Source organism: Haliotis rubra, unplaced genomic scaffold (genome assembly GCF_003918875.1).
Source record: "Haliotis rubra isolate DU_JTF1 unplaced genomic scaffold, ASM391887v1 Scf1056, whole genome shotgun sequence".
Taxonomy (NCBI): domain Eukaryota; kingdom Metazoa; phylum Mollusca; class Gastropoda; order Lepetellida; family Haliotidae; genus Haliotis; species Haliotis rubra.
In genome coordinates, this window is record NW_025764955.1 from 111,086 (window position 1) to 135,834 (window position 24,749).

The 24,749-nt window shown below is 41.5% G+C and overlaps 2 protein-coding genes across 3 annotated transcripts in view; one reads left to right on the forward strand and one right to left on the reverse strand.

Moving 5' to 3' along the window:
* Nucleotides 1-1,233: 1,233 nt before the first annotated feature.
* On the reverse strand, nucleotides 1,234-21,414 carry LOC124277125. 2 transcript variants are annotated; one of them, XM_046712784.1, is made up of 21 exons: nucleotides 21,128-21,414; nucleotides 20,209-20,417; nucleotides 14,823-15,170; nucleotides 13,754-13,811; nucleotides 12,711-12,966; nucleotides 11,899-12,029; nucleotides 11,151-11,224; nucleotides 10,772-10,906; nucleotides 10,435-10,611; nucleotides 10,032-10,222; nucleotides 9,657-9,779; nucleotides 7,533-7,718; nucleotides 7,044-7,188; nucleotides 6,727-6,938; nucleotides 6,268-6,331; nucleotides 5,006-5,766; nucleotides 4,604-4,700; nucleotides 3,783-3,967; nucleotides 3,241-3,438; nucleotides 2,325-2,515; nucleotides 1,234-1,828 (listed from the first exon to the last, which is right to left on the reverse strand). In XM_046712784.1, exons 1-21 carry the CDS (start codon nucleotides 21,308-21,310, stop codon nucleotides 1,553-1,555), a joined length of 4,200 nt encoding a protein of 1,399 aa, XP_046568740.1. In that variant the 5' UTR covers nucleotides 21,311-21,414; the 3' UTR covers nucleotides 1,234-1,552. The 2 variants fall into 2 exon arrangements, with proteins under 2 accessions (XP_046568740.1, XP_046568747.1); XM_046712791.1 differs by having other exon boundaries at nucleotides 7,539-7,718; nucleotides 21,128-21,413.
* Nucleotides 21,415-21,568: 154 nt separating this feature from the next.
* LOC124277142 overlaps nucleotides 21,569-24,749 on the forward strand; it is a 59,036-nt gene continuing 55,855 nt past the window's right edge. The window contains exons 1-2 of the mRNA XM_046712802.1: nucleotides 21,569-21,726; nucleotides 22,082-22,172. Of these exons, the coding sequence (XP_046568758.1) occupies nucleotides 21,577-21,726; nucleotides 22,082-22,172 (241 nt within the window). The 5' untranslated portion in view covers nucleotides 21,569-21,576. The remainder of the gene's footprint in view (nucleotides 21,727-22,081; nucleotides 22,173-24,749) is intronic.

Consider the following 24,749-nt stretch of genomic DNA (forward strand, 5'->3'; position numbering starts at 1 on the left):
TAAACATAGAATTACATCGGGCATTTATTTTATTCACAGATTCATCAAATTATAAAATGCCCTCCACATTTCTATCATAATACCTTTCGAAAGCTTCGTGTGGGCTTTGAATCTTGTTACCTTGATCAAACAACTTCTGAGCAAGAACTGTACGAAATCTTGGTTAAAAGAGGAGCATGCTTGATTGACCCTTCAAAAATTGTGAACACCGAAGGTTGGAGCTGTTGGAATATTGTTCGACATGAAGGGAAAGTTGACTATCGGGAAGTTGAAATCGCCTCTTTTGTCATACAGCTTTGTGGGGAGTTTATTGTCCCTCTTAATCTTTATGCATAAATATAAATATGAAACAGTTGAGGGGGACTCACATGTTGCCTTAATTTCAAGTTCAGGTAGATATATCTCTTCAATGGTAGGGAATTGGCTATTTGATGTATATAACACGTGTTATATTTGGGGTTACAATTTCTCATTAAAGTACAAATTCTAGTACTTTTGTTGGGTTGAGTCCTATCCGGGATTCGAACCCACACCCTCAGAGTCAGACACCTAATCGCCAGCACACACAGTCAGCCGTCTAATCGCTTGGTTGAGTGGGTTAGACGGCTACACGTCGAGGTAAGCTTTGAAGACAACGAGCTTTCCTGAACAAAACGTTGTTCCGTCCATTCCATCCCCAGAAGTCGACACGGTTGTCATGAACCGATCCCAAACCTTCGTACGATCTGAATGATGCCTACCCATCTGTGCCAATTGTGTAACCCACTATTGTTCCCCAGATTGTACTTTAACCTTGATGGAATAATCATCATCGTTGTGCTGGAGGCTGATCTCACTCGTCCTCAATCAACTGAAGGTTCATTCGAGTGTGTTCCACTCACCCCAACCTGCTACAGAATGTCTAGTCCTAATAGATGCTTGTCTCAAGGACGCCGTAGTATTGATGATCTATGTAAGGTATGAATTCGATCTCTCCTGAGGCTGGAATGAGACTGATTCCAATGATGTGATTCGTTACAGTGTGATGGCACTGCCAGTTATAGTTACAACAGAAGCCACCCCACGTTCCTTCTGTCTTCTTTCAGTCGCACCATACACGTTTAAGCTGGAAACGTATACAGTTTCCAACTCACTCACTCACTCACAACTGTAATCCTATATATAATGTCCTGTTTGAAGCAAGTCTCTTGTGAAAGAGACCATATATGGTATAAAAACAACTAGCTGAAATCCGACTGATAACAGGTTTTATTAGTCTTTAGATCAGACATCTGCTATTTCACTTGTGGGTAAATACGTTATGATACAAAGTTGTCTGTAACACACAATCAGCTTAAATATTGATAAATCTCTGGTTGTGTTATCCAACCAAGAATAGTAAATGCAATGCCAGTTTAGGTAAGTCCTTATGATAGGTAACCTTTGATAACATACAGCACATATACAGGTACAACTGTGTCCTTCCATTTTACAGATTGTTCTCTTTGGTTGATTCTTATTCAAAATAACCTATATATTAGTGCAATAATCATATCAAAATGTATTTCATGGGTTACAGAAGCTTCATCATCCACTCCATCTCCCAGTCGAATATTTTCTGTCGAGCCTCATTCCTGTGTTGACTTCTTGCAAGGCTTCTCTTCCTCCGGGAGTGACTCAGTTGGTGAAATGTGAAGGGTGATATTGCGAATCTGCTGTGATCGGAACACGTGTGACCTGCCCACACGTCCAGGTTGCGCTGCACGTCAGCCTTTATCAGATCAATGTCAAGGTCATCATAGACATGGAACTCGACTCCAGATACGTTCTTGTTGTAGACCATGAGAACCTTCGAAAAAATACCCGTGAGAAATTAACTGTGCAGTATGTGAGAGTCATCACAATGCGTAGTTACAGGGAGCATTTTCTTTGAATCTACTTTCTGGCACATCCTGGGGGAAGCTACTCTCATGGCTTAATCTGCAACAGGGCATGTCCGGTGATCTTCGTTTGCATAATGTTTTACAAACAGCAACTAATCTCATATCAATCATTGTCAGTTAAAGGTGACACTATTTGGATGACTATTATTCCTATGCCTTGACGCGAAACTACACAACACTACCTGCGATACGGACATGAAAGCATTCAGCCTAGCTCATAACATATTTATCCGTAACGTGGAGACACACAATTCGCTCATGACTTGTAATTGATGACAGTCTCGGCGTTGTTGAAGTGAACATTAGAAATACAAAATGCACACAGTATATTTCTTTGTACGAACTTTATCATCCATAAATTTGTGATAAATGTGTTTTATAATGCTGCCTAATCGTGATTACCTTCAGAATTCCTTTTAAACTCTTAATATCTTCCTGGTGATCTACGAAGACTCGAACCCTGCCCGCAGCCCTGTAGGCCATTTCCTGCTCCACCAGTTCCATCAATGGCATCGGATTCTTCTCGGAGCTGAACATCAAAACCTCAATACTGCCTGAAGGCTCTGTTGGATAACGTGACGTCATCAACGGCACTGGAACCAAGCAATATTACAGGTTGGCTAATAATATAATAAAGTGATGCAATAATGTTCCCGCGAAGAACAATTTTAAGGCATAAATCATTGAATTTTAATTATTAAATATGTGTTCATTTAAGAGAATCGTTTCCATGAATCCTCATTGAGTTTGAAAGAACAAAAACTATGTTCATCCAAACACAATGTCTCTTCACGTATGATGATGTCATTATTTATCCATATGACTTTATCACAACAGGGGCGACATCCACCTCAAGGCCGTACTACATCTCTCAAAAGGGTTTACAGTAGACATGTGAAAGTCGTCTTCTCGTGTATTATGTTGGATGAACAATAGACTTGCTTTTGCAGGCTGGTACCTGGTGCCATGACTATTTGGTACTGATGCACATACATGCTCACCAAATAGTTGGAATCAAACAATCGAGATTCTTATGGTTATTGACAATGTTTACCGCATCCTTTTAGCATACGTAAAGACAAATTTGGGGCGCTCGGCATTAATGGGTACAACAAGGGCTGGACGGCTTCATGCTTCACTGCGGCATGGTATCTCAGTGGGCTAGCACTATAAAACCAGCTTAAGTCTGGGCTAGTACAAGCAGCCGCACATACACATACACAAGCATGCGCGTCGTCATATGAGCGAAATATTCTCCAGCACGACGTTAAACCCAATTTCACCTCACCTCACAAATTTGGGTGAAAAGAAATCTCACTTAACAAAGAGTACAGCTGAATGTTTTCAACACAGATGTTGCCGTCATGACAGGCGAGGGAGTGGACGCTGGACTCTGCCGTCTCGGTGTCAAAGAAGGTCGCCCGGTCTGTCAGATCAGGGAACGCTCTGGTTGCTCTGTTGATGAACTTGTCCACAACCACTGAACATGCTTTCACTTTCCCATCCCACAGTGGACCTGAAACACAAACGTGTAGCAAATAGTTCAGTTTATCAGAACAAACTATCTAAGGAGTTGTACTTCTTGGAAACAAGTTTGTTGAAGCCTGTGAATGTACAACCGACCACAAAACCAACTTGTCATTGAGATGACAAGAATCAAATTACATGCAAACAAATTAACAAATATATGTATAGAAAATACGTAGACATGGCTTTGACATCACTTCGTCACATTAAGATTTCTGCCGTTACAATGGAGACATCAATTATCAGTAGATAACTACTACTATTCTTATCCATCATGGTAACTGGTCTGTGACGTACATGTACCGTGTATGTCATAAACATAAACCAAGTTACCTGTCGCCGGACATCCCCCGCACAAATCAACAAGACATTTCTGTATGTCTGGATTGAGGTCCGCTCTGGGCAGACGACCAAATCCAGCAGCTGAAGTCATTCGCTCCTGCAACTTTCTTGCCTCCTCCTTGCGGAATGTTAAAGTCTGACTGCAGAATGCTGGCTGCTCTGTCGTGGAGCAGAGTCTGGCGAAACATTCACACAGCTTTTAACACTCTGGCGATATAGCTTTTGAACATACAATTTCAAGCAGGCACTAGATATGCATTTCATCTCAAGACAGTTACTCTTTACAATGAGTATGCCCCAGTCGTCTGACCGCCTCCGTGGTGTTGTGGTTAGAGCGTCCGCCCGGAGAGCGGAAGGTCGCGGGTTCGATCCCCGACCGCATCATACCAAAAGACGTTAAAATATGGTACTTGTTGGTCCCTGCCTGGCGCTCGGCATTAATGGGTACAACAAGGACTGGTCGGCTCGTGGTCAGTATAATGTGTCTGAGTGGGGTATTCATGCTTCACTGCGGCGTGGTATCTCAGTGGGCTAAAACCAGCTTAGGTCTGGGCTAGTACAAGCAGCCGCACATACACATACACACGCATGCACGTCGTCATATGAGCGAAATATTCTCGAGCACGACGTAAAGCCCAATTTCACCTCACCTCACCCCAGTCGTCTGGGGTGCCATAATTCACTGTAGACTGTTGCACCACTCAGGTGTATCATTGTTCGTGTGTTCGAATCTCATTTTGAATTTTAATACGTGAACAGTATTTCTAATATAATACTGTCAATATCACATGAAATCATTCAGTCTTACATACCCATTTTGATGAAACTGGAAGGTGAGGTATTGTTTCGCACTACCTAGAGGATGCATGTCGCAGATCCCTTTGTCAAAAGGATGAATAACAGGACCACCTTAGAAAACATTAGTTTGAAAATAATAATTATGCAACATGAAATGATATAAATAAAGATATTTGAAAATATTAAACGTCTGCGCGAAAGAATATTCGGTCTTGACTATCTTCAAAAACATTCCGTTTGGTGTAAAGGGCAAAATAGCAAATAGCTTAGAATCAGTAATGACACCGGTTGTTCGAAAACAAGGGAAAACACGTCCTGCCCTACAAGTTCACTATTAAGGCTTATTGTTGGTGTAAATTTGTAAGTGGTACTATGACAGAACCATCACATCACCAGACGTTATATCTTTATCTCACCCTGAAGCAACTCCTCTTGTATGTCCAATATCTGCCTGTAGTAGGTAGAGTTTCCAGTGTTCCACAGTGTGATGTAGTTCAGTTCATTCCCAACTTGAAGAGGTCTGATATCCACATACAGTCGATTCTGGTGACACCCTACACCCAAACCCCTCATCTGCTGTCTCAGAAAGGGCGTACAGGATCTGAACAACGTCTTAGCCAAATACACTAATTCGGAATTATGTCGATACCGGGGTGGCCTCAACTCAACGGCCTGTCCTGTTTGGAATCTATACATTTCCTCCACATGCCTAATGTCAAAATTCACCATGTTTACGGACTGTGTACGATACCCAGAACCTTTTACAATTTCTACTTTATCACCATATTCCTCGGAAATTAGATCAAGACACATGAGCAGTGATGAGTCAACCCTCAAATTATGTCTGTTTGGACAGCTCATATCTTGGATGGTGTAGTATTCAGAGAGATAGGTCTCTTTGTCAACGCCGAGAAAAAGATTTGGCAATATTGCTTCATGTTCTAGCGATTCCGGGTACAGATATTCTGTTTGTTCATTTGGAGGAGGGCCAACTGCAAGCCTAGCAATGTCGTCATGAGAAAACTCTACCCGTATTCCAATGAAATCTTCCTGACTCTTGACAAACACTTCGATAAATTGGGGGCTTGAAAAGTTCATGAAATCGAAACCAGAGCATGCAGCCAAAACTGCCAATCTATTTAAACTTGAAATTGGCGAACTTGTGAGACGCAGCCCTCTGAAAACAAAGTAGTACTGCCTCATGAGGGAATTCATTACAAAATATTTTAACCTTTCCGGATAAAAGTATAATTATTTATTGCCGACGACAGTACTAATTGTTTGTGCAATTTCGCTAACACTAGCAAAATAAGAGGCTTCTAAACATTTTCGTCCAGGCTGGTTAAAAACTACATATATTTATATCAGATATTAGACGTCTGAAGTCATACATGATTTTCATGTTGCTGTTCAGAACTATACCTATAATTTACCTTAGGTCCCTGGAATCGTTTAGTTTTCAAATACAGTAACTGACTATCTCTACCGTCTACAGATATACTGAAATAGATTTAGAAATGAGAAGAGGTGGCTTTATCAAGGGTGCGATGCTGAATGGTCATAGTCCCTGGTGTATTCTTAACACCAAGTAAATTAACATTGGATCTTGGACATGAAGTTCCTGCAAATTGTATTATTGAGTAGATGAAGTAGTTCATGGAAAACAAATGATAAATACCTTCCTTCTCTGAAGTGCGGTGGCATGTCTGACTGCTCAGTAAATGCCCTTTCAACGTTCACGCCTGCAATAAAATATACACACGGAACATACATAAATTTCTACAGTATTTTTCAATGACACTTCAATATCAATAAAACAATAAATACTCTTATTGACGTTTAGTTTTGTGAAAGTCTGTCCAACACGTGAACATCCGTGATAAAATTGGTCTACAGAAAACCATGCTCGTGGGAAACGACTGACTTCATCGGGATGTAGGCTTGCTGACGTGGTCGGTGCATGTCATCGTATCCCAACTGTATACAGAGACTCATGATCAGCTGCTGGAGTTTCTTGTCCAAACTCGATTATGTATATGTCGTCGTCGTCATATAGCTGGCATATTAAGTGCGGGGATAAGCAACAAACAAACAAATATAATATAGAAATATTATCATGTCTGTTATATGGATGTACCTATGCCTTCTGTATGTGCTAGTTTAGCGAGTTGTCTTAGTTTGAGTGCCATCCTTGGAGTCATTAGCCGGGTGCTACAATATGACCAAAGTTCTGTTTGGTTCATGGATGGAAGACAAGGTGTTCTACATCTTCGGGTGGAGAATCCACACACACTGCTGGGACTCCCCTCAGGCCTGAACACAACATCACTCATGTCGTAGTGATACAGCCTAGAACAGAATATCGGAATTATTAGTGTACAGAATAAACATGTTCTCTTGTATACAGTTTAAGCATGGGGTAGTCAGAAGCTCTGCAGTGTTGTATCTTCATACCTTTCCATATCTTCAGAGTTCAACCTGCTCAGAGCACCTTGAGGAGGCCCACATGCTTCATCCACGCCTTCTCCGGATGGTATGGTGTCGCCTACATTCAGAGTAGGGGCCTCTTTCGCACACTTTTGCAAACGAGTGTCATCACCTGGAAGATATTAAAAATACATACATGTATATTTAAAAATACATACATGTATATTTAAAAATACAAATATTTGGTACGTTGTGTTTTATAATGTGCTTACTCATTCTTTTGTGACGAGATACGTTTACTTAACAACGTTGATAATATCATATGACAGAAACAACAATATGCAATGGACTAAAATTCTAAGACTAGTTTAGGCCTGTAGGGTTGTTAAAATGTCAACGCCAAAGAACAATAGTCTCTAATGTTTGCCGAAATAACTTTAAGAGGACAAACTACAAAAAAGTGTAATGAAAATATATTGAACAGATCAAAACAAATCAGTGATGACATGTATCAACCTTTACCATCGTCAGCAATAAGATCTTCAAACATCGCTCTGTCTGTACTTATGTTCATCACACCGTCCTTCTTCATTGCCACGTGTACAACAGCGAGGTCTCTGTTGATGCTGACATAGTCGAATCCAGAACAGACGCACAGGGAACCCAGTCTGTCAAAGGTCGAGTTGTCAACTGTGTTGGCGGCTATAGTAGAATACAACGATGGTATTCACACTTAAGATATGGTTTGTTAGTGATATCTTACTGTATTGCCTTCTTGAAACCAAAACTATATGCAAAGGTTATCCTAAAGCAACATATATATGCAGTACTGTCTGTATTTGTTTCTAAGGGCACGTTTAACATGACCGTGAAGACGTTTACTATTTGACTCTGAAATCTGGAAACATTTGCGTTATTATTGTTAATGAATGGCACTTACGACTATCTTAGCTCTAAGAGAGCTAAATCTAGGCCCTGGATTCCTAATCTCGCACAGAGAAAAAACATCGCACAGAAAGTGATATGTTGCTGGGCCCCAAACCCCTGCTTCCACGATTAAACAGAATCCTTACAAAGAGAGATTTACTTTTTATTCAGATAAGTTATTCGATACAGGTGATTCATAAAAAGCATACAAATATTTGCTTACGCATTTTGTAACCTAAGAAATGAAAAATGTTCGATCCTGACAAACATCTTACGTTTTAACTTTGTACACAACTGTCTCACCTGAAATAATATACTGAATCAAAAAAGAAACCTCACAAAATGTAATTTTGAAAAATAATGAATAATTTTTCTCTGATGATACATCTATGTATCCGAAATGGGATCCCTATCTTTCCACTCTAGAAAAACGTTAGCAAAACCCACTCAAACCCATCCATTCCTCGTGCAAATGACGTTAGTGCCAAATCAGGTTTTGCACGTGCAGTCGATCACGTGATCTTCGCATCGAAGTTTTCTTCATATGCACGTGTTTGCATTGGCCTCAAGAATTGAAAAAACACTTTTAAACCACAGTTCTAACGGTACTTGAAATGCCACGATTGTCAAATGTGCAACGTGAACGTGCCGTTGGCATGTTGCAAGCGGGAAGATCAGTTTTTGACGTCGCAAGAGCAATGGGATGCAGCCGTCGTACTGTGTATGACTTGCGAGGTCGTCTACAACAAACTGTTACCGTTTCTGATCGCCCAAGGTGGGGGTCGTCCACGTGTGACGTCACGAGCAGAAGACCGTCCAATCGTCCTACGTCACCTACGTGACAAATTTTTGCCGGCTACACGAACCAGGGCTGAGATGTTTAGAGGTCGACTGTCCTCACAGACCATTCGAAATCGGTTGCGGGCTGCCAATCTCCATTCTCTATCCATATCGAGGGCCAATATTGACGCCGTTTCATCAACGTCAACGTCAGCTGTGGGTCCAACGTCACAACGTCCCCCTGAACTCTTTCCTTTCATGGCGGCTCATGGCCCAGGTCTACAGTTCCAGCATGATAATGCTCGGCCGCATACCGCGATGTTGACACGAAATTTCCTTCAAAACGCTGGAAACAACGTCATGGACTGGCCATCGGGGTCCCCTGACCTTAATCCAATAGAGCACGTTTGGGATGCACTTTGGGAGAAGGCTTCGTGGTCTTAGGAACCAACCTGAGAATTTGCAGGAACTTGGCGCTGCCTTGCAAGAGCAATGGCGCAGAATCCCCAACCACGTGTTCACAAGCATCAGGCAGTCGATAAGGAGACGGTGTTTGGCAGTGGTGTATGCGCGGGGCGGCCATACACGATATTGAACTGAGAAATTTCGCATTTTTATTCTTGTGACTTGACATTCTGTATACCCATGTTTTGGAACGACAGTGTAGCCTAATGGAACTGATTATGGCACTGTCAGTGTATCGAGTACATCACACACATCTCAGCAATGAAATAATAACAATTTAACCATCTTACCATCTCTTGTCCTTTTATAGTGCCCTGAAGAAAGAATGTGAAGTTTCTTTTTTGACTCAGTATATATGTATTCCTTGATACATGATCGTAGATGACAATATGCGGAATATTATAGTGATGTGTTTGGTGCCCAAACAACAACATGGCAATGTCTGTTACAGCAGTTATGAAGACATACCTGGAACTCCTGTCAAAGTTACAACAGCAGCTCTCCCTTCGTAGTGTAGTGAATTGTTTCCATGGTGACCATTAGGAAAGGCTGGGCTTGGCTCATCCCAGGCAGCTAGTACTATGAGTGTTGCTATTGGAGATACAGTCTAGTATTATCACACACATGGTCTCTTGGACATAGTTTTCTCATGTTGCTATTACAAATTCCTGGTGTTGGGAACAGCTGCTAATATTTTTTTTAAATTGCCCAAAAAATGTTTGCAGAGTAATTTATCGAATGTTATCAATGTTACAGTAATTTAATGTGCATTGAAAACGCTATTCTCTTAAATATACCGCCGAACCAAAGTTTAAACTGTTACGAGAAACGCCACATACATACCGTTTGCCCACTCTGTTCTGACCAAGTGACTCAGTTTAGTGATTGCACGGGCAAGCCGAGGTGTCACATATCTACTTGAACAGATGCTTGTTGAATGGTTGTTGCATACTGAACATGCTGATGGCGTCAATTCACAAAGAGCACTTTCCTCAGCAGCAAACACAATATCTGTTCCTTCCAAAACCTCGAACCTACAACGGAATGAACAGTCCTTAAACAGAAATAACCGAAAATTTGTTCTTTGAGCTGCCGATGTTATGATCTCGAGTCCATCAAAAAGAAGCATAAAGTTCGCATGGCGCACAGGTAATAGAGAAATAAAGAAAAGCTACCTTCATAAATTACTTTTCTTTTCTTTATCGATTATGCTGAAGGACAGAATAATTCAAATATGTCAACTTACTTGTTGAACAGACTGCTGCCCCGTACAACCCTGTCAGTCATTTCGTCACACACCTGGTCCTGTGTGAGTGGAGGCCCAAGTTCTGCAGGGCCGTCACAATGGGCCAAACATGTCAGGGATAGACTGGTCTCTGTGAGTGTCTCTCTTTTCGTGATTTTTGGATTTAACATAACATCCCTGAAACAAATACTTTTACTTTGACATTCTGGTAATGCAAGTTCATGTCACAACATAACGCTATGTCTCAAGGTGGCATTTCCAAAATAACTCGGAAATCGTGCTGATTGTACCATCCTATTCAATATGACTTCTCTATTTCAGCAAGTTCGGTGCTTACCATATGTTCAATCCAAATGCTTCAACGGAAAGAACTGACTTTTCAACAGAGAACAATCCATCTACTGCAAGTGTCGCTTCAGTGCATACTTCAAGTCCACTAATGACAGATTCCATTTTCATGCTTGGCTTCACTCTGTAAATTCAAAGTCAATACTGTATTAACCGTGTTATGGTAAGGTACATATTGCAGTGTACATATATTGTTAGGCGACTTGACAAGTTGGTAGTCGACATTTAGAACACGCGTATATGTACGGCATTACTTACTCATCTGCCAAACGAATTGTTTGATTTTTTCATTACTAGTTATTCTGTATTCTGTCAGGCCTATATACACTGAACAGACCGACACATCACAACACGCTTTACATGTGTACATTATTTCCATTGGCGGGTACAGGTTGATGGTTATGTCCTTTACTTTCCAGGAAACAGATGCGTTGAAGAAAATCTGAAAAGATGACAGCATGTTGTTTAGATACATGCCAATCTGCAGTCTCAGTTGCTGTTATCATGATATGTTTATGGTAATACATATACTAGTGGTATACCTTCACATTTGAGACCGCCTCCGTGGTGTAGTGGTTAGAGCGTGCGCCCGGGGAGCGGAAGGTCGCGGGTTCGATCCCCGACCGCGTCATACCAAAAGACGTTTATATATGGCACTTGTTGGTCCCTGCCTGGCGCTCGGCATTAACGGGTACAACAAGGACTGGTCGGCTCGGAGTCAGCATAATATGTCTGAGTGGGGCATTCATGCTTCACTACGGCATGGTATCTCAGTGGTATAAAACCAGCTTAAGTCTGGGCTAGTACAAGCTGCCGCACATACACATACACACGCATGCACGTCGTCATATGAGCGAAATATTCTCAAGCACGACGTAAAACCCAATTTCACCTCACCTCACCTCACATTTGACTTATATATCTGTTTATTGAAGTTCATCTTCTATGGGACACAGAAGTAAATCTCTTCACGTAATCCACACCATAGTTTAGTGACATTGCAACACGTTAATCCTGTACACAACATAGCCAGTGACGGTCCAAGGCAAATGGTACATGTATGCTCAAATGGTACATGCATGCTAAAACAAATCAACTAGTGCATTCAACTACTACCTTCTGGAACACATCTACAGTGACGTTGAATGTGTCAGGAACAGCCATCTCTACTGTGTCCTGTCCATCCGATGTCCAGGCGTGAGATGTGATGTCTCCGTGTAGCGATGATGATGCCTCAAACTGCTGCGCTACAAAGGGTTAAGCATTGACATTATAACTACAGGCTGTGTGGTGTCGATACAGATCTTGAAGGCTGAAGCAAATGTTCCAACTGTACACCATGCAAACATACAATACAATCAAAGATAACGTTAATAATTGTTTCACCAAAAACGTAGCATAAAGTTCCTTGTCTGAATACATATGACTAATATGTGGCTCATATATGATAGGCAAACAGATCTATTGATATATTGTGTATCTATCCACGTATTTTTAAAAAATATATTGATAAATGTCTTACAAAAAATATGATAAAACAGAAACGTTTAAACAATATTTGAGGTGCAAACGAGAAATCTATCAATTTCATTTAGGTTGTTCATACTATGACAAGCTAAAGGTGACACACTTCTGAACGGAAGTAGAAAATATGTAGGGTTATCAATGTAGTGACCACACATTCACCATTGACAGGCAAAAGATAAGAATATTATCGCTAATATATTAAGTGTATCGCCTCCTTTGTCGTGTCATACAATAGAGACGAGAAAATATAGCAATTGAATCTTCACAATATTGACACCGCATATTGCAATCAAGGACCTATGTCTACATCCCATTCATGACATTAGTACACAAATACTCTCAGATGACTTCACCTGGTAGTAAATACGTTAATCTACACAGTAAACTGCACATATACTCACATATTGTATATCTGCCACTTGCTCTGAACCCTGTCCTGCCTCTGCCAGAGCCTCTGGAGTAACCAAAGACGCTTGCCAGAGCTTGTGTGTTGTAAGCAAGCGATAGCTCCACTGGAGGTAGTCGTCTGACTACAGCCACGGGTATGCGGATGAGTTCTATCGGCCCAGTCTCCCACAAGGGTGTTGTGTAGTTCACGCCAATCTCCTGGCTGAACTCTACTTCAATATCAGCCCGAAGTTGGGATTCACCTTCGAGCTGTAGGGCAAGAATTATATATTTGAATGTGTATCGAACATCCATATTTATCGAGTAGCGTCTGTTATTTCGGTGAGAATATATCAGCTGTGTCAATATTTTATTTAAGTATGACATTGCAGAGAAAGGTTTGGTAATAACTGCTAAGCTAAATAATGCAACAATCTTAAGTGAGTGAGTGAGTTAAAATTTAAAGTCACTTTGGCAATATTTCAGCCATATCGTGACTAAAACAAGTTAACAAGATTAACAACAAGTAATGATAGATTATAAAACCATGTCAACAAAGGACAGTAAAACAACTAGAACATCACAGATATAAATGTAAAACTAGCAATTAAATCTAAAACATTTTGACTATAGAGGACAACACAATATAAAAATAGGCTATAGATCGCCAACAACTGAGGGTAGATCACCATACCAGGGACCATGGGGACTTACAGTACCTTTGCTGACTGCATGGACCCTAGTTGGATTTACACCATCCCCTCAGCCGTTGGCGATTATAAGAAATGTTAGCCAAAATGAAAATAACAAGAATACTACGTTTAAAAATCCGGGTAAGTTTAAATTGACTTCCAAAGTTTTGGGACTTACGTACCCTCTCAGGGGGCAACAATCTTAAGAAATAATGTATTGAAACATATTGTGGATCCACAATGATTCATGTAACATCTAATTGTGTAAGTTAATGTATATTTTGTTTACTCTGGATGTGGGCCTGAGGCGTAAAATACAATGAACTTCTTCTTCGAAGAAATGGTAACATACTGATACTTCTCACCTGTGATATGTATTTCACCAGTTTCGGCTTGTTGTTTACCTTCTTTATGAGTAGTTCACTGTAATGATAAAGTATAAGATCTTCTTGACAAATTCAAGATACTCTAGATATGCAATATCACGGACTGGTAGGGTGATTCTTGATAGCGAGTTGAGTCCACCAGCTTCAACGATGCACCGATCGTACATTACAATGTCTATTTCGCCATGATTGGGATCCTTAGTATATCAGATGAACAAAAAGTGCTAATTGTATTCACCAATAATGAACCATTCACAGCATGCTTCTACCAACTGCTGCCAACTGCTCGCCGACTGCCACCAACCTGCTGCTGATATAATCACAAGTGATTTGTAACAATAAATACCTTTGTCGTTTAGCCAACAAGGACCAAAATATCGTGAGCAGCCTCCTATGAATTGGGACCATAATGATACAATTCTTATGGGCGTTGTCAGTGTATATGGCAAAACAAATGGTCGGAAAGTAAAGAAGAAGCAGTGGAATATCTTTCATCTACCTGAATGGGTGGGTCAATCAAACGCTTGGTAAAAAGAAATCCAGAAACAGAATACCATCCTCCCCCACCCCCATCATTGAGTCTGCTGGCTGCCCTGCTTAAAAAGTTGGCAACTCTTCCTATTGGTAGGACCTCAGCCTTAACCTCAAACTATGTAAAACTTAAGGTGAGACGTTTAATCAATAAGTCTCTGCTATTTGACCATCCGTGATCGGTGTTGACTTGACATTTTGTTTAGGTTAGAATGTCAAATTACCGATATTTTAATGATTCTGTAGGTCCGCAGACCCCCAAAATGGGTAACGGGTCAGGGTCAATGACGTGGTTAATTACCTGTCATCATACCGCCAAGGCGTGGATGAGTACCCACACTATCAATCACGTGATCGTCAGGTCAACATTCAGGTCAATTACTAGTCATGTAGTACAACTCTTGTTGCAGTCCAGCTTGTTTGAACACATTGATGATATGCAATATATCAACATGGATATACAATATATCAACATATCATATATCAACACTGATATGCAATATATCAACATACTCACAACACATATGACATGTCTGTTCCTCCATGACAATCCATGCACCTCACAGTGAAGTCATCCTTCAGCATGAGAAGGTCTTCTTGCGACGGAGAAAATGTCACATTTAACTGTCTCGCACCTGAGGTCTTGTGGACTGCAAAGTATTTGTCTGGGGCACTGCTTTGATTATGATGTGTATTGAACGGAATTCTGGTTGAGAAATTGGCGTGCCAGTCGAGATTCCCGAGTATTTTGGTGAGGATATTCGACAGGTAACGGCGATGACGTCGCTTGGTTTCAACGGGCAGATCCGATCGTCCAGGGCTGTAGCGGAAGTGAATGTTGGCTTCCTGTATCATGTCATAAGGCCTTGAAATGAAAGAACAGTCATTAAGTTTAGTTATGGTTAGTTATGCTACCCTTTCGTATTTCCGTGAATTAACAGAGAAGTTGGCAGCGTCTTACAAGAGAACAAAATCGAACTTCTTTTTATGCCTCTCTTTTTGGGGGGGAAGGGGTTGGGTGTTTTTAGAGTGGGAGGGGTGGAGGGGAGTTTTTCAGCACTCAATTAATTAAACAGTGCTATAGTAAAATAATTAGTACATACATTTACAGCATCGTATTGTACGTTAGTAAAACAAGACATATCGGCATATAACTTCCCTGTTTCCGAATTCCTCGACAATTGATGTCGACGGTAATTGAAGTTCTTTCAGGAAACAATAAAAATGCTACATAAAATTTTAAACGTATTGTATTGTGGCTTTAACCATTAATCATTCAGTCGTGTTCACTCTCGATCTATGCCCTATTGCACTACCTGTAGTTAAGGCATCTGTCAGAATCAGGCACTATAATAAGGACAAACACATTGTGTAAAAGAAATGAAAGGTTCAATACAAACGACGGTGGGTGGCATGGTCATTTAAAAGTGACCAAATCAATGCTTGATGATGGTTCAATATTTTGCTTGACATGGACATATTGCTGGTGCTGAGGAATATATGGTACGGTTACACGTTACACTACTGACGGATCTCTTTACACGTCAACCAGCGTGTAATTTGAGTTGCCTACGTGAGACAATTGTTATCATAGTCTTGAACACATTCAACTTATCTGCTACTTGTGAAAGTCGATAAGAAATTCGACAGCTTAAAATCATATCTCCCACTTTAGACAGTTGAAGGGTTTTCCATTTGTTGTAGAGACTTTGTATGAACGTTTCACACCGTGCAAACATGACCTAACTAAACAGTTATGAATATACATTAACACGTGTATACTTCGCTCAGTATGGGTAGTATTTGTGATGGTGGGTCCGAACCTTTTGTAGGTTTCTCAATATCATACCCCTGCCTATATTGGGGAAACAACAAAACTGCAAAGTAACGTTTAATCCAACTCGGACATCCGCTTACACACGCTCGCACGTATTCATGATGTCGGCAATCCTATAACATTCCCTCTGGCTATAAAACATATAACGTATTCCACTTTCTCCTATTGGTATTGATGTAAATCAAGAAGCTGCTGGACATATTAAAGATTTAATCAGACAAAAGCGGACGTTACTTGTGCTTCAAATGTTCCGGATTGTCTCAAAGGGTATGTACATTGAATTTTGTTAATTTGCTACTTTAGACTTGGCGTATCAAACACCAAAAACACTGTCATAGTCCGAAGTCAAACACTGCTCCAATGTGCACTTAAATAATTTTTGATGGATAGTCCTATATGGTGCTGATGTAGGCGATACTGTTTCTACTTGTACAATACGAAACATCAATACGATTCCAGTGTAGGGCAATGGGCAGGTACCCTTTTCGTGAACACCTCTTTACAGTGTTATCACAGATTTTCAAACATCCATCCACATCATTTTCACCGTTCATATTTTGCCGTCTTTTACGATAAATTGTTTCTGTTTGGCAGATAAACGAAACTGGTTAATTTTTTGACTGCCACCATATGCAAATTTAGTTAATTCAAGATAATATAGTAACCATGATTGTCTCTGGTCGTATTCCTCTACATTTTACGAAAGCGGTTCAGTCACAAAAGAGCCGAGCCTCCACTGCAGGCATTATCAAGGCTCAAAAGCTAGGAGTAGCTGCGCTGTCACCACTTCAATGTTATCAGGGAGACCCTCCTAAATTGTTGTCATCCGTTTTACTATCTCCAAGTATTCCCCGGTAGGCGTCATGATTATATTAATTTATCATTTTGTCTGTTGTGTCATTTCCTTCAAAAAGGTGATATCTGACGCGAAGGAGTTTTATATCTCCAAAAATGCTTATTTTAGTACGAAACATCTGTAATCGTATCGGATATTCTCTTTCTTAGAGCTCCTGAGAGGGTACGTAAGTCCCAAAACGTCAAAGTCAATTTAGCTCTACCAAACTTTTAATCGTAGAATATTTGTTATTTTTAATAATGGCTAAAACTCAGCACAATCGCCAGCGGCAGAAGGGATGGTGTAAATCCAGATAGGGTCCATGCAGGTAGCAAAAGTACTGAAAGTCCCCATGGATCTTCAGTTGTTGGTAATCTGTAGCCCGTTTTTATTTTGTACTGTCTATAGTGATTTAATTTTACAATAACGTACCAGTTTTAAATTTACATTTGTGATACTTTAATATTTTTACTGTCCTTCGATGACAGGTTTTTACGTTCTAAATTTATTGATTTTAATATTGATATAAATTGAATTGTTCTCGTCACGATATGGCTGTAGTATTGCCGATGTAACGCTAAATATTAACTCACTCACTCACACAATCTTTCTTAGAGGGGCGAAAAAGGTCCAATACATACACTTCACGGTTAATTACTGGGAGTTTTAATCGAATCCTTTTCAGACTATTTGACATTAATTGTCAGTGTTGCTGCTTTGTAACATTTGGTGCGACTAATGCCACAACCCATTATCGCGCACATGTGCATGTAGCCCTGTGTTCATTTTGTTTTACAAACTGTTAAAGGAATGAGAAATGGTTCAATAGACACACTGACATTTACACCTGTTCTTTAAATTGTCAGTAACATGAAAAAACCTCGGTTTTCTTTCGTTTTTGTCATTTACTCAAATGATTACGCTTTCATGATGGAAAAAAAATCACTCCATTGGATAATGACTAAAATATCCCAGTACAAAATGATTGGGGTGAGTGAGTGAGTTTAGTTTTACGCCGCACTCAGCAATATTCCAGCTATATGGCGGCGGTCTGTAAATAATCGAGTCTGGACCAGACAATCCAGTGATCAACAGCATGAGCATCGATCTGCGCAATTGGGAACCGATGACATGTGTCAACCACGTCAGCGAAACTGACCACCCGATCCCGTTAGTCGCCTCTTACGACAAGATAGTCGCCTTTTTTATGGCAAGCACATGGGTTGCTGAAGACCTATTCTACCCCGGATCTTCACGGGTCACAAAATGATTGGGTGTCACTACGGTTTCATTGTTTGATGATGAACAGACAGAGACGTGCAGTCATGGGCACGATGTGTCTGGGGTGTTTGACAACCTGTGCTTGGATATTTCCTGATAGAATCGTTGCACACAGTTCTCCTGTTTTCAGCAAAACGTCACCACGTCTTCACAGTCACTGCACACAGAAATGATTTAGTTCCTTGAGAGCCATTATAGAAGTTGAAATATGAAGGAAAACCAAGTTCTATGGATAGTCAACTTCTTAATTGCATTGAGTGCCATGTTTCGGCGTAGGTACTACCACTTGATTGATAACGGTGTTGGTACCTACGCCGAAACGTCGCACTCACTGCAATAAAGAAGGGCTTCACACGTCGTACCCATGAGGGGAACTTGACTATCCATAGAACTTGGTAATCCGTCACACGGAAATGACTTTAACGTGAAATTTACTCAAACAGTACGTCATCGTCGACGTGAGACCGGTCTCCCGTCACGGATCCATGTATTCACATCTCATCCACCCGATATCACAACCAGACACTATCTGGGCTGAAAATCTGGTTTACGGTATAGGCAAGGATTGGCCTCCATTGCTATTCACTGATCGAGAAATTGTTTAGACCTCACAGATCGTCGTGCCCGAATGAGGAGGACGATTTCAGGAATACAATGTTGTCGAATATGACCGTTTTATAGGGAGCGAATCTTATGGCGTGGGATCAGTTGAGCTGGAAGAACCGATTGCTATGTTCCTTTAGGACACGATGTGAGCTGCAGTGATGACAAACGGATGTGTATGAATGCTGGTGCCGGACTGGACTTTATCGACATAGACGATATCCATCGTGTTGCGGCTGCTAGCAGGAGACCATAACCACCAGACCTTACCATTATAAACCACATGTGAAACGAGCGGCAATTATACAGAAACTAAGCAATGATGGTAGCATGTATCCTTGGCAACCATCTAGACACGTAAAAATAGCAGGAGACTACCCGGTGTGTGTGTGTGTGTGTGTGTGTGTGTGTCTGTGTTTGCATGTTGATCACAAACGCGCTACTGAGAGCTGATTTATAGGGTAAACAGGACCTTTGGGCGGTTAGTTTAGATATTCTAATTTTAATTGCCGATCTGACTAATCATTGGTCACATTTATGGTGGCATTGCGTGGCACAATTTGTCTCACAGATAAAGGAACATCCGGCCAGCGTCAGCCTCTAGATTCATCACAGATTTGGCGGGTATGGTGAAATCACTTTGAACGAACACCACTACATATTGTGAAAGGAGTGACTGACTGGGTATGGTTTTAAGCCGCTTTTAGCAATATTCTAGCAACATCAGAGCGGGGGACACCAGAAATGGGCTTCACACGTCGTACCCATGAGGGGAATCGGCCTTGAGCGTCAGGCTACCTCACAGCCCCTTTTGTGAAAGGAAGTGTTACTGGACAGTCGTACCGGACAACACACACTGATACCCTCAAATCACCACGGAAGAGTGTATTTACGACTTCGTCATTCGAAGTACTGGTATCCCTACCACGTTTGTGGTAGAGTATGTGTTGTTTTAATATAATTTTCTTAACAATCGCAAACAGCTGAAGGGACGGTGCAAGTACTCCTGGGTACTATGCAGGGAAAGGTGTTATATAATGGGAGATCATAACATGGTAATTGTCGAAATTATATGATCAAGTCAAATGTTGCATTCCTGATTTGAGGGGGAAGTATTCATTATACCACAGGTATGCGAGATCCCGACAGTTTGGCCTAATTTAGGGTGTACGTGATATTTCAGTTTTCCTTCTAAAGATTTAGATTAAGAGAAACAGAGATGTAATGAACCTGTACCACTGAACCAGAAGCCAATCTGGATCTTTAAGAAATCTTCATTTGCTGAACATTTAACTTCATCAAATTTAATTTCTGAACATCATGTATAAAACTCATCAAATCACTCACCCAGCAGGGACAACATGTATGGAAATACGATATTCAGTAGGAAAGTAGATGCTGGAGATCTTAGCATAGATCCCATCTCCACCAGATCCCTGTGACGCATTGCACCTCCATGTTGTGCTCCCCAGGATGAGCTGACCCACTCTCCAGTCCCTGCCCACATCCTTCTGAGTGGTCACCAACAGGATCCTGTCATCCACACACACGAGGCGCTGGAAAACATGCGTCCTCTCGTGATCGTTCTTGTTACTAATTATTGAAAATGAATATGAGTAGATGTCGAGTTTCTACTAATATTTTCAAAATCAAATCAAAATCCACAAAATGAATCATAAATATGAAAGCCTTGTAGGGTGGCTATTAAAATTAGTTTCCAACTAACAGCATATTGTCGGGGATATACACTAATAAGCAGAAAAAAGAAATTGTACCAATATCAGGCCTGAAAGAAAGATATTCCTAACGTATAAGTAAATCACTATGCAATATGGAATTGAAATGTCAGTATCGCCTGTGTACCCACTGGCCCCAAGACACGCCAGCCCACGCCAGATTTGGCCACTTGGTACTCGGTACATATGTACATATGATCATATTTTTAATCTACTTTATCAGAAATTAGAACCAGAACGTCTCCACAAAAATCAATTTGTGCTAAAGAATCCATAATGCTATCTGTCATCTGTGAAATGTTACAGACGAGTATATGAATATGTTCTGAATTTTATCGCTTTGAATAGCATTTTATCAATTTCGACCATCGGATCCTGGCACGAATGCGGGACGCAACTTTAAATGTGCAACGGACTGTGGCGTCTTAGTTTTGGCAGGACCACCGGTATCTCTGCATGGAGTATCAGATCGGTTCAATGAAACTATATATGTACACACAAATTCATTGCAACCGTTCATACCCACATACCTTTAGTCCATCAACACCATCAAGATCAACAACATCACTGAGGACACCAGAACTGTGAAGCTTGAACCGTTCTCCGTTGTCGTCAGTTGTGAAGTCCACGTTGTGGTGGAAGGAGTTGTCGGTAGAATGACTGTCGTGTGGGAACAGCCCCGATACAACAAAGAAGAAAACCAGACGCAACATGACAAGCCTGCGGTGTGTTCAGCTGTACGCCATGATCTGTTATATACGCTTGATAAGACAGAATGTATTCTTTCGACAACAGTCCCCGCACTGGTTTTGAGTTAAATAAAACCCAGCCAAACTGAATACGTTATCTTTCTGTCACTCACATTGCTTGTAACGCCTGCTAAACTGCTGTAAGTGCATTGGATAATAAAAATAACTTGTCAGTATATACAGTAGGCTGTTAGCTAAGGTTCCTCCAGAGCTGCGCGTACACCGCTATCATGAAGAGCGCTGGCTGGGTAGGAGCCACCCTCCTGCTACTGTGCTCATACAGTCAGGGGTATTTCTTCCAAGACGACTACGACCATCAGTATACCTACTCTTCTATGTCGGAACTGTTCGGCCATAAAAATATCACCACTGTTCTGAAGGTAAGTTGTAATTATTAACCTGTAATGTGAACATGCATTTTCAAAGTTTCAATATTTATTGGAAACCTTCAGCTCCTGACATGCAAACTTAGTGGGCGACACGCTTTTCCCACAGCCTTGTACACCACTTAACTATATATAGGACTCAAGCTTGAACAGTTCAGTAATTTCATATATTGTAAAATATACCAATTTCATCACAGATATGCCGTTTACTTCTATTGAAATCTGTTTCGGAGATAATCGAAACTTATTCTATGGCGCTGACTTGTAAATTATCCCAAAAAAATTGTAAGCCAAACTAGAATACTTTGACGGAATAAATAAACGCATGGGTGTTTTTGAATACCTTCAGTTCAAGATCAGAGCCCTCAATACGACAGGGGATGGCGGGAGACTGCATTCGTTACGTGTGATCAGTATTGTGCAGTTTGCAGATGGCAGATGTGAGTATTTTTTCACGTTTATTGTTGTCCAACAACATCTTGATACATATATACAAAACAAAAAACGAAACTTCACATGTGTCACTTTATGTCCCAAACATACCCTTATAGTTTTAGTTTTAGTGAGGGAGTGAGTTTAGTTTTACGCCGCACTCAGCAATATTCCGGCTATAAGGCGGAACCCCTATAGTGTGTTGCTAGTGGATAAATCCGGGTTATCGATGATTAGGCATTAAGCTGCGTCAGGTGCACCCTTTAAAGTCAACGGTAGGATGATAGGTTCACCTTTTTATTTCATCTGTATTGATGTTTGTTCTGTACCGCGTATGCCCCCTCTCGTGTTCACAACAGCAAGACAACGTTGTCTCATTGAACACCCATGAACACAGCATTAGGCAGCCTGTGCCATTGCTGTACCAACATGGCGCCCAGCACTTCAACATTCTGGGGTTGATGTCTCAAGGCACGAAAACTTTTCACAGAGCATCCCATGCTTGTCCGATTGGATTGTGGTCAGTTGGTCTTGATGACCACTCCATGACGTCAATACCCGCATTTTGCAGGATATGTGTCAAAACAGCTGTGTGTGGTGTGGCATTGTCATGTTGGAATTGAGGTCAGGACCATGACCAGCCGAGAAACAGGTCCAGGTCAAGGAAATGGTCACGATATCCCGCTGCATTGACGTTCCCACCAATTACGAGAAGACGTGAGGGCACGATCCCGCAGAAAGCTCCCCAAACTATTACGCTGTCGCTACGAAATTGACCAGCTTCATGTAGCTGCACTGGAGTTGACGTTCAGCGTTCCGACGCCACGCTCCGTCGGCAAATCGCGGCGTAAACCGTATAAACAACCCGATTTCATTCTCCTGGTCCCAGTGCATGTGCAATTGTGCCCAGCGTAGACATTCTTTACGGTTTACCTCGGTCAGAATCGGCCAAACAGTTTCGAGTCCCCTAAATGGTGCGATACTGGTTCACCTTGCGGTCATCAACTGACGTAGCCGGCATGTGGCGTTACACGCCCCCGTCCTGATCATGACCTGGGGCGATCTGTCTTCTGCATCTCAGGGCACGCGTAACAGCCACAGTACTCTAGCCAGTACACTGGCAGTTAGGAGTGAGTGAGTCTAGTTTTACGCCGCTCTCAGCAATTTTCCAGCTGTATGGCGGCGGTCTGTAAATTATCGAGTCTGGACCAGACAATATAGTGAGCAGTCAGCAGCGTGAGCATTGATCGACGCAATTGGGATACGATGACATGTGTCGGCCAAGTCAGCTTGTCTGACCACCCGATCCCGTTAGTCACCTCTTACGACAGGCATGGGTAACTGAAGATCAACTCTAACCTGGATCTTCACTGGTTGGTAGCAAGGAACATGAAACTGTGGTCACGTGAACCCGCACACGTGCAGGGTCGCGATTTCACAAAAGAGCGTGCTGCATGCACCCCGCGTGGTTTACCACAGTTGAAATGGATGGATGCGTCAGGTCAGACCTAGCTTTATGGTATTTGCCCACATTAACTACCTTGTAGACCCCTGAAGATCCAGGTCAGACCTAGCTTTATGGTATTTGCCCACATTAACTACCATGTAGACCCCTGAAGATCCAGGTCAGACCTAGCTTTGTGGTATTTGCCCACATTAACTACCATGTAGACCCCTGAAGATCCAGGTCAGACCTAGCTTTATGGTATTTGCCCACATTAACTACCATGTAGACCCCTGAAGATCCAGGTCAGACCTAGCTTTATGGTGTTTGTCCACATTAGCTACCTTGTAGACCCCTGAAGATCCAGGTCAGACCTAGCTTCATGGTATTTGCCCACATTAACTATCTTGTAGACCCATAAAGATGCAGGTCAGACCTAGCTTTATGGTATTTGCCCACATTAACTACCATGTAGACCCCTAAAGATCCAGGTCAGACCTAGCTTTGTGGTATTTGCCAACATTAACTACCTTGTAAACCCCGGAAGATCAAGGTCAGACCTAGCTTTATGGTATTTGCCAACATTAACTACCATGTAGACCCCTGAAGATCAAGGTCAGACCTAGGTTTGAGGTATTTGCCCACATTAACTACCATGTAGACCCCTGAAGATCCAGGTCAGACCTAGCTTCATGGTATTTGCCCACATTAACTACCTTGTAGACCCCTGAAGATCGAGGTCAGACCTAGCTTTGTTGTATTTGCCCACATTCACTACCTTGTAGACACCTGAAGATCCAGGTCAGACCTAGCTTTATGGTATTTGACCACATTAACTACCTTGTAGACACCTGAGGATCCAGGTCAGACCTAGCTTTATGGTATTTGCCCACATTAACTACCTTGTACACCCCTGAAGATCCAGGTCAGACCTAGCTTTGTTGTATTTGACCACATTAACTACCTTGTAGACCCCTGAAGATCCAGGTCAGACGTAGCTTCATGGTATTTGCCCATATTAACTACCTTGTAGACCCTTGAAGATCCAGGTCAGACCTAGCTTTGTTGTATTTGACCACATTAACTACCTGTAGACCCCTGAAGATCCAGGTCAGACCTAGCTTTGAGGTATTTGACCTCA